This window comes from Zootoca vivipara, chromosome 3, assembly GCF_965207765.1.
Source record: "Zootoca vivipara chromosome 3, rZooViv2.hap1.1, whole genome shotgun sequence".
Lineage (NCBI taxonomy): Eukaryota > Metazoa > Chordata > Lepidosauria > Squamata > Lacertidae > Zootoca > Zootoca vivipara.
The window spans coordinates 111,547,878-111,558,533 of record NC_142586.1 but is presented as its reverse complement, the minus strand read 5'-3'; the positions used below and the strand labels follow the sequence as shown (position 1 = coordinate 111,558,533).

General features: G+C 45.2%; 1 protein-coding gene across 2 annotated transcripts in view; it reads right to left on the bottom strand.

Moving 5' to 3' along the window:
• Positions 1–3,337: 3,337 nt before the first annotated feature.
• Positions 3,338–10,656, bottom strand: part of REL (REL proto-oncogene, NF-kB subunit) — a 48,848-nt gene continuing 41,529 nt past the window's right edge. Inside the window, exons 7-10 of one of the 2 annotated variants that reach the window (XM_035110913.3) lie at positions 9,986–10,198; positions 8,401–8,469; positions 6,452–6,520; positions 3,338–5,006 (exon numbers count right to left, since the gene is read on the bottom strand). In XM_035110913.3, the coding sequence (XP_034966804.3) occupies positions 4,186–5,006; positions 6,452–6,520; positions 8,401–8,469; positions 9,986–10,198 (1,172 nt within the window). In that variant the 3' untranslated portion in view covers positions 3,338–4,185. The remainder of the gene's footprint in view (positions 5,007–6,451; positions 6,521–8,400; positions 8,470–9,985; positions 10,199–10,656) is intronic. The other variant, XM_035110914.3, reaches the window with a different exon arrangement.

The window sequence follows — 10,656 nt, the reverse complement described above, 5'->3', positions numbered from 1 at the left end:
CATCTTTGCCAGTAAAGCAATCCCAGAGTTAGACTGCAGGTCATGTCATTGCATGGTTGGCTGTAGATTGCGTCAGATCAAGAGGCCTGGAGATGTCACTGCAGAGCTGTTATCTGATGCAAGTGCCTAGCTTCGGACATCAGTTGGGCTGCAGCGTCTCCGTGAGTGGTGCTCAAGCAGATTGTGAATTTTGGATTGGCGCACATCGGATCGACACTGCTGAGCATCTGCTCAAGCCCAATTCGCAGGAATGGACCCTCTTGCCAACCCCCTAGCCGTGTACCTCACCTGCTCTCACCCAAGCGAGTGAGCAATAATCGGACCAAGAAGAAAGGCTAGCAGCCTCTACTTGCCTTGCCTTCTCCAGCTGCCCAGTCTCAGTTGGGTTCACCATTTCACCTGGCCAGGACCAAGAAGAGCCCTACTGGATCAAGCCAAAACCCCATCTAGCCCAACTTCCTGTTCTCACAGTGGCCAACCAGAACCCGAGAACAACGGGGCATCTCTCCCCATTGGTGGCTCCTGCCAGCCCACAATTGTTTTATGAATTTGTGACATTATTTGATTCTTATCTTATGCTTTTAATTTGATTATATGAATCCATGATTTTTTAAATCTTACACTCACTGTGTATTTAGAAAGAACAATGCAGTAGGGTGAATGACGACGGTGGCCATGTACATTTGAACACGTTTTGCCCCCCAAAAAGGTTTATTTACGCACACACAACCAGTTAAGAAAATGCAAAATAAAAATGTCATACCACAGTAACAGCAAGTTAGAACCTGAGAACTTTTAAGTTTCGAACTACATAAAACTTTTTCATGTTGACATGTTCATTGAGCTGCCAGAAATTCTTGCGCCAAATATTGCTACAGGCTAGAAGTCCCCCTCCCATTTCATACTTTTGAGTATTACAAAAATAGAATTTATTATATTGACATCATAAAATTTATAAACCACTTGATCATAAAAAAACCCAACCCTCAGAGGTTTTACTAATACTTTACCTGCTTTAGAAGCCCCCACTAAAAATGGGGGAGGGGGTATAATATCCTAAGAAATTCAGGATCAAACAAACATCCCTCCACCCTTACAATCTATTCACAAGGAAAGAAAAAACAAAACCTTTTCACAGTGCAAGGTAAACCCAAAGGGCGTGTTAAAAGTTTTTCGTCACCGTATTTTTTGAATACTGTCTATACTCATTTAGAAACCAATCAGAAACGAAAAAGGAAAAGCAACAAGAACAGCCTCCTTGTATCTGTGGCAAGAGTGGTCTCCTCAATGTGAGAATTCTGGAAGTTTCAAATATATATATATATAACACGTTTCATAGGCATCTTTTGATAATTATTTTTTTTCAAAAAAGAATTCACAATGACACAGTCATTACTATCATCTAAATGTAGATTTGCCTAAATGCAAACAAACAAACATATCAGTGCTCAATGTCAATCTCAAGAATAGCGGGGAGCTGAAAAGAAACCTGCAGAGGTAATATTGAGTAAATTAAGGGTAACTATTTTGAGTCAGAGACAGTTCACACAAAGAGTGACCAATTTCTTTCAATAGTCACGTGGTTACATGTAGGGTCGTCAGCTAATTAAGCAAATCCTGGTCAATTGATTAACCAAGTTAACTCCGAAATCCTATGCATGCCTATTTTTAAGGACATCCCAGTGAATTAAAAGTGGCTTGCTCCAAACTAAGTGTGCAGAGGAGCGCAGCCTAAATGTTCAGCCCCAATAAGATTGCAATATTAGTTAACAGCCCTTACATGGTAAAAGCACATTACCCTGCCTTGAAAAAGGCTAGGAATCGAGAGTATTCGAAAGTTCAGTTTCCTGCAATTCTTACCAAATGGGAGTCCTTCCTTTTGTAAAACCTGCTTATCCGGTGATTGACGATGGAAGAAACCACCAGTGCGTATGGGATAAAGTGGCCGAACCCATAAGGCAGAAGTACCCTAGCACTGGCTGCAGTTGATGAGATTCCAGTTATATGGCAGAGTGACATGGCTAGCACATCTAACAGCCCTAGGTTTCTCTATTCCAGTGGCTTAGTGGCTATTGGGCCAGAGATGAATCCACACCTTGGAGAGCTTAGTCAAAGTACCTTTGCCAACACAATGGCATTTGAATGAAGAGACCATATGGGCAGCAAGTCAAGAAGACGTTGATTTCAGCAGTAACGTTCGAAAGGGTTGTGGAAACAAGATTTTCAAATGGCATGCTTCTCGTCTGAAAAACAACTCTGCATCATTTCAGCGCACTAGTTTTTCCACAAAATGAAACTCACGCCCCTCTTTTTTCAGAAAACACACAGGTCCAAGTTGCATTAAAAAGAGAGGGGGAAAGGAAGGAGATGCCACAATGTCAAATGTTCCTTCTTAAAAGGTAACCAACAAATGAAAGCATTGCATTTCCTATCCCACAAAAGAGAAACAAGGCAGAGCTTGGCTGTTTCCCCCTCAAATGTCAGTACACAGGAGCATCGTTCAGCTGCTTGTGTGTAGGCCAAAGGGTGCCGCCCAAATTCAGCAAGGGAGATCTGAGCACGGAAGGCCTCTTCAAACCAAGCTGATACAGGTGGAAACTCACACCTGCATGCAGATTGTTTTAGCTGCATCTTTGTTGGGGTGTGTGTGCTTCATCCCTCTTTGGTGTCTATAGTTGTGTGCGACTAGAGCTGAATTGGGAGCCATAGGATCACACGAAGTGGCCTTCAGACCAATGGCCCATCTTGCTTTTCATGGCCTGCACAGTAGCTCTGGTTTCAGCCTGGGAGTGTTCCCCAGCCCTATCTGGAGACACCTAGGGCTGAACTTGGCAGGTGATCTACCACTGAGCTAGGCCCTGCGCAATTGCAATCTGAAGACAGAGAAGGGGGCATGATGTGGCAAGGGCCGCCGCCTCCCAAAGACAGCATCAAGGGAGGACTTAAGGGTAGAAGACCCAGGCTACAGGCTGGCCACTGGCTATGGGAGGCATTGGGCAAAGGCCAATGGTACCTCTGGTTAAGAACTTAATTCGTTCTGGAGGTCCAATTCTTAACCTGAAACTGTTCTTAACCTGAAGCACCACTTTAGCTAATGGGGCCTCCTGCTGCTGCCGCGATGCCAGAGCACAATTTCCGTTCTCATCCTGAAGCAAAGTTCTTAACCTGAGGAACTATTTCTGGGTTAGCCGAGTCTGTAACCCAAAGCATTTGTAACCTGAAGCGTTTGTAACCCGAGGTACCACTGTACTCAACTATTCTCTGAACAAATGAAACAAAAATAGTGCAGTTTGATCTCCACTTGTGAAGCTACCAACACTGGCATAGTCAATGTTGCATTAAAGCTTTTTTTAAAAACATAAAATAAAATCTTTTTTCAAAGAATTTCTGGAAAACGTAATACATCAGTGCCCAGTCAACCAACAATGTGACTGTGCCCTCTACAGCACCCCTGGATAAGACCCGTCAAGGCCAGAATACAAAAAAGGGGGTTGGGAGGTGCAAAACTCATTGGTTCAGCTGAACATGGTTTAACCAAGAGTCTGGCTACAAAAAATGCACCAAAATATAATTTAAAAAAATTAAATAAACCCTCTCAATCAACTTTTTTCAGCAGCAGAAGAAGATAACCACAGAGTGCTTTGTACAAAGCAAAGTAAAAAAACAAAAAAAACCTATCAAACCTCACCTGATTGCCCCTCCATCACTAATCCTAAAATTGCCGTGGCATTGTTTGAATTCCAAGAACTCGGGCCAGGAAGGAGATTAATTGTGAATTCTTCAAACTGTTTTATGCTTAAGGTAATGAGACAAATTCCAGTTGAAATGGTTTTCAAATCCAGGACAAGGCCCTTTTTCGTTTATTCTTCATCAGCTATAGTTTCATGGTCAAAGTGTACCAACTGTGCTTGACCATGAATTTGTCTCATTACCTTAAGCATAAAACAGTTTGAAGAATTCACAATTAATCTCCTTCCTGGCCCGAGTTCTTGGAACCTTTTCATTTGATTTCCTGATTGCACCAAGAACTCCAATTTCTACGTTGTTTAAATTCCAGCATATACTAGTACATTGAAAAGGAATATTACTTTCCCGCAAAAGTCATGTAAAATCTAATTATCCTGTTGAAAGAAACCATTGCCTGTCTACTGGAGCAACAACTTGACCTAATCGCTATTCAGAGCTTCAAATAATGGCATCAAAATTGCCTCCAAAAGAGCTAAGCAACTCTTCGTCTTGGGTGCTGTATGGAAAGTACTGGTTATTGGATAAATTCATTGGATTCTGCACGGCAAGGTTGCTAGGAGGTCTTGATTCATTGAGGCTATCCAGGTAAGTGAAGGGCATCGTCTCAAAGGCGCTGGAGATGGAACTCGAAGATGAGCTACTTGAAACTGCTACTGACATGCCAGGATGCGACGCTGGCTGGACTTGCCTCCTGTGATCACTTGGATTCAAAACTTGGGTGAAGGATGCCTTCTCCATCATTACGCTTGAGCAGCGGGCATCATCCATCTCCATGCCATTTCCGTTGGGCGTTGCAACATTTACAGGGCGAAGAGGCTGGCTGCCGGCACTGCTGGGCACACTCAACATGTCTTGCTGATACATGGATGGTGCTGATGCTGATGCCGATGACGCCTGGCCATTCATGGCTCCAAAGAACGCTCGGTAGAGGTTCCCATCCTTTTCATTGGCCCAGTGCAGGCTGCTTTCCTGTCCCAGTGACGGAGAACCACTGTTCTGCATGCTGGTGTGCGACGCTTCTCCTGAAAAGTTGCCTTGCTGCAGGAAAGAGCTGAGAGATGAACTGGAGGAACGCCAGCATGGCAGAGGAGCTCCGTCCTGCTTAGCGGGCCCTGCCATCTGCAGAGATGGGTCAGGGCATCCATTGGAACTGTGGTTGCTCATCGGAGGGGAATAATAGGACTGCACTGGAAAGGTCTGCGCATGTGTTCTCTGCGGTGGGAGGAGGACATCCCCTGGAGAGTGATACATATTCAGTTCTGTGAGAAAGAATCAACACAGGTTAGATAGTGCAAGTCATGTATAACCATAGACAGCGATTCTTGAATTCAATAGTGTTTGTTGGCACGTGGAATGGACTTCTGCTCTTCAACTTCTCTTTTCTCTCCTCGCCCACCTGCATTGTCCTGTGAACCCCCAGCCCTTTGCTCAGGAGAGCTGGTGCCCCCTTATCCATTTGAATCCTGACAAGACAGAAGTACTGTTCATGGGGGACAGGGGGCGGGCTGGTGTGGAGGACTCCCTGGTCCTGAATGGGGTAGCTGTGCCCCTGAAGGACCAGGTGATCAGCCTGGGAGTCATTTTGGACCCACAGCTGTCCATGGAGGCGCAGGTCAGTTCTGTATCCAGGGCAGCTATCTACCAGCTCCATCTGGTACGCAAGCTGAGACCCTACCTGCCCGTGGACTGTCTTGCCAGAGTGGTGCATGCTCTAGTTATCTCCTGCTTGGACTACTGCAATGCACTCTATGTGGGGCTACCTTTGAAGGTGACCCAGAAACTACTACTAATCCAGAATGTGGCAACTAGACTGGTGACTGGGAGCAGCCGCCGAAACCATATAACACCAGTCCTGAAAGACCTACATTGGCTCCTAGTACTGTATGTTTCCGAGCACAATTCAAAGTGTTGGTGCTGACCTTTAAAGCCCTAAACGGCCTCGGCCCAGTATACCTGAAGGAGCGTCTCCACCCCCATCGTTCAACACTGAGGTCCAGTGCCGAGGGCCTTCTGGCCGTTCCCTCACTGCGAGAAGCCAAGTTACAGGGAACCAGGCAGAGGGCCTTCTCGGTAGTGGTGCCCGCCCTGTGGAATGCCCTCCCATCAGATGTCAAAGAGATAAACAACTACCTGACATTTAGAAAATATCTGAAGGCAGCCCTGTTTCGGGAAGTTTTTAATGTGTGACGTTTTAATGTATTTTAATCTTTGTTGGAAGCCGCCCAGAGTGGCTTGGGAAACCCAGCTGGATGGGCGGGGTACAAATAATAAATTTATTATTATTATTACTACTACTATCATCATCATCATTATTTCAGTTCATATATAGCTTGGGTTGTCCCATTATTCCAGTGATGCTCCCAGAATTCCCCTGAACTCAACGGCGGAACTTAATCCATAATGGAATCGCAATGCATTCTTGCTGCCTGCTCAAGATGATGTCACTGCCCATATATAGGAAGAGAAGGGGGGGATTAATGCTGTACAGGACCTCCTCACTGGGAGAGGCATAGTGCGGCAGGTGCCCCTATTGCGATCTACTATATCCCCACACAATGTTCATGGTCAGGGTAGAGATTATGTTGTGAGCCACCCTCAGATCTACGAGTGAAGGGCGGCATGCGAATTTAGAAAACAAATTAAATAAAAACAGATATGGGAAAGAAGAGAGACAAAGGAAGAAAATGGTTTAAGCAGAACCAACCTTTCTTAATTATCTTTGCTTCACCAGCAGTATTCTGGAACACAGAAGGTTTGGACCTCTCGTATGGACCTGCCAGGGGGAAAAGGTGGTTAGCTTGTGCATTTTCTTGAAGAAGAAGAAAAAAGATCATATATCAATAATCTTAGGTGGTGAGCGCTGCCAAAAACAGATGCAAGGTGGAAGACATTTAAGAAGGGGGTCTTGAGGGCAAAAGTAGACTTCATCAGAGGCCCTTCTCTGTGTGCTTCATACCGAGGGCGTTAAAGGGGTTGGCTGCACAATAACAGGCCTTTTCAGTGGTGGGTCCCCATTTCTGGAATAATCTCCCCAAGGAAGGACACCTGGCACCACCTGTGTCAGTTTTTAGGCACCAGGCCAAGGTATTCTATTTACCCAGGCCTTTGGTAGTTAAGTTAGGCTCCATTGTGGTGCTAATCTTTTAGCGGGGTGGGGCCCGGCCTTATCCATCCACTGTGTTTTTTGGACAATCGTTTTAGGAACTCTCCGCTGATCATTCTTGGTTAAAATAAAGTAAAAGCCAAACATGCATCTGTTTGTATTTCATTTAGTTGAGTCGTTTTGGGACTTTTCTTCTGCAGAAAGCAAGTAGCAAATGTAAATAAAATAATAATAATAATAATAATAATAATAATAATAATAATAATAATTATAATAATAATAATACAGTGGTACCTCGGTTTATGAACACAATTGGTTCCGGAAGTCTGTTCATAAATTGAAGCGTTCATAAACTGAAGCGAACTTTCCCATTGAAAGTAATGGAAAGTGGATTAATCCGTTCCAGACAGTCCGCGGAGTACTTAAACTGAAGCGTTCATAAACTGAAGTGAACTTTCCCATTGAAAGTAATGGAAAGTGGATTAATCCGTTCCAGACAGTCCGCGGAGTACTTAAACAAGCGTTCATAAACTGAAGCAAACTTTCCCATTGAAAGTAATGGAAAGTGGATTAATCCGTTCCAGACGGGTCCACGGAGTACTTAAACTGAAATGTTCATTAACTGAAGCATGGGTGTAATTGGTTCCGGAAGTCTGTTCATAAACTGAAGCGTTCATAAACTGAAGCGAACTTTCCCATTGAAAGTAATGGAAAATGAATTAATCCGTTCCAGATGGGTCCGTGGCGTTCATAAACCGAAAATTCATAAACCGAGGTTCCACTGTAATAATAATTGTTGATGACTGTCTGGCACCTTTCTGCATCCCTCTACAGAAGTGAGTGAGTGGCATTTATTCCTCTGTATGAAAATCAAGACATAACACCTAGAGGTACTTGTTTGCGCGGAGGGCAAAACCTGTCCCCCTTCGCCCGTGGTATTGTCCATGTGGCCTGACTCTCACTGGCAGGGACCCTAATTGGGGGGTGGGGGGTGGGAAGTGATGTGATGCGATGCCACAGAGGTATTTGGGGTGCACAGGGCCTCCCTCCCAACACAACCCATCCATCAAAATGATAAGCATCTTGTGATAGAAGCCTAAAAAACCATTTAGAGAACATCAAAACAGGGGGAATTGGAGGGGGGAAAGGTGAAAAGGACCTCTGGACAGTTAAGTCCAGTCAAATTCGACTACGGGGTGCAACGCTCATCTCCGGTTTCAGGCTGAGGGAGCCGGCGTTTGTCCACAAACAGTTTGCCGGGTCATGTAGCCAGCATGACTAAACTGCTTCTGGTGCAACGGGACACCGTGACGGAAGCCAGAATGCACGGAAACGCCATTTACCTTCCCACCACAGCGTACCTATTCATCTACTTGCACTGGCGTGCTTTCGAATGGCTAGGTTGGCAGGAGCTGGGACAGAGCAACAGGAGCTCACCCCATTGCTGGGATTCGAACTGCCGGCCTTCTGATCAGCAAGCCCAAGAGTTTTGCTGGTTTAGACCACAGCACCACCCGCATCCCTGGAAGGGGGGGGGAGAGTATCCTTACCACAGTCTTGCATTAGCTTCTGCAAAGCAATTGGTGATCTCTGTTTTTTTGCCTTATGACCATAAGGATCTAAGAGTGGAGGAGAAAATTGAATTGCAGTTAGCAATGTTTCCAGAGGAAGAGAGGCCCAGTTTTGAGTTCTGTTCAAATATATATTTAGTGGAATATAGGAAATAGTCTTATATGGGAGAATTGGGCTATTTGGTCTTCCAGGCCACTAACTTGACCAGCAGAGTCCTAGGCATACAGTATTACTTTCCCATCAATTGCTGCTTGACCCCGCCCCCCTATATATAAGCTGGAGATGTTAGGGATTGAACCTGGGACCTTCTTCGTGCCAAGCAGGTGTTCTACCACTCCTTCCTGCCCTATTTACACTTAACCCGGCAGCGGTGGGAGGGCAGGGGTCAGAACATTCCTGCAAGACTAAATACAAGGCTCTGTTCCGAAAGGACTTTCATGTGTTGAGTTTTAAAGGCTGTGGCTCCTCCTCCTTTGAGATAGTAACTTTTTATTAGGGCAGAAGAGGAAGCTGCCCAGCATTAAAAGTTAAGTAGTCTTTGACTTCAGTCTTAAAAATATCTCACTGGTGGCGGCAACACTGTAGTGGAAACGGAAGAGGAAGTGGTTCTGAAAATAGGTTATTGTAAGCTCAGTGACCAATCTGGTTCCTGTGCAATTTCTTCCGAGATTTGATTCAGCAGCACTAGCAAATCCTGTACAGTGGTGCCTCGCTTAACGAATGCCCTGCTTAACGAAATTTCCGCTTAACGAAAGGTTTTTTCTAGTGGAGGTTGCCTCGCTAGACGAATTCGTTTTATGAAAAATTTGTCTAGCCAATCGCAGTTTCCCATAGGAATGCATTGAAATTCAATTAATGCGTTCCTATGGGCAAAAAAATTTCAAAAAAATTTCAATGCATTCCTATGGGATTCGCTAGACGAATTTATCGTTATAAGAAAAGACCCGTGGAACGAATTAAATTCGTCTAGCGAGGCACCACTGTATTAGTTATCCAATGTGCGCGAGATGAGTCCTCTTCAGACTTGCACATTTTACACTGTCTAAGTACATGAAGGTCAGGTGAGGACATACATAATGGCTTGCTACTTCCACTACCCCATCAACCTTCTCGTTGTTCTACAACTCAGGGAGGGTGACTGAATCGGAGAGCTTCGGGTCCCCGCACGTCTTAAAATCCTGGAAAATTAGGGTTCCGAAACATGCTGATACAATCGTGAATACAGAAGGCTCCTTGGCCAGTTGCCCCCCATGAAGTATAGGATGGTGAGAACGTTGACTTTGGGAGCAGAACTTACCTCCCACCATGTATTTCATTAACACAGAGCTTTCCAAACTGTGTGTTGTGAAACGTTAGTGTGTCGGCTGCAGTGTGTCAGTGTGTCGTGCGAACGCTCCTCAAGTGACTGGAAAGGGCTTCGTTTAACCTCTGGTTTGCTAGAAAAACTGAATTATTGTGCTGCGAAATGATTCATGTCTAAAAAGTGTGTTCACCAGCATGAAAAGTTCAGAAAGCTCTGCTATTAACCCCAAGGGGGCTTGCTTCTTCCAGCTGGTGCAGTACCTTTCTCCTCTGGCAGGTATCTGAAGTCCATGGGGTCGCTGACCTCTTGATCCGAAGGCCTGCGCAACTGCATCTTCACAGTCACGGGCTCACCGATGTCTTTGTAAAAGGGAGGCGTCCTAAAGACAATGGCGACTTGCCGATGCACGTCGGCTTGTGAGAAAATCCCCTTGGCTTCCCATTCGTTCATGACAAATCTGACCTCGATGTCATCTGGTTGCCAGAAAAACAACAAAGCGTTGGAGTTAGTGCAACGATTTAAAGAAGAAGAAGAGAGCCAAGCACTTCTTAGCAGCGCCACCCAAGTTCTGCTTTCTGCTCTTGCCGTTTATCTTATGGCAACCCTATGAGGTTAACTTAGGTCACGTGAAATTGGCTTTGCTTGAGGCTGTCCAGAGAGCTCTGTGATGGAGCAGGGACCCCCCATGCCTAAACCCAAACTCAATTCGTGGCATCACACTATTATCAGTTTTGAATGATTAGGTAAGCAAAGGAGAGGAGCCTTTTGCAGGCTCAGGTCAAAAGGTCCACTAAGCTCAGCATCCTTCTTCACACAGTGGCCAACCAGATGCCTCTAGGATGCCAACCGTAAGGAAGGAGTGAAGGCAATGGCCCTTGTATCTGGGGTACTGCCCATCAAGGTTCCACTTAGCCATCATCTTGTGGCCACC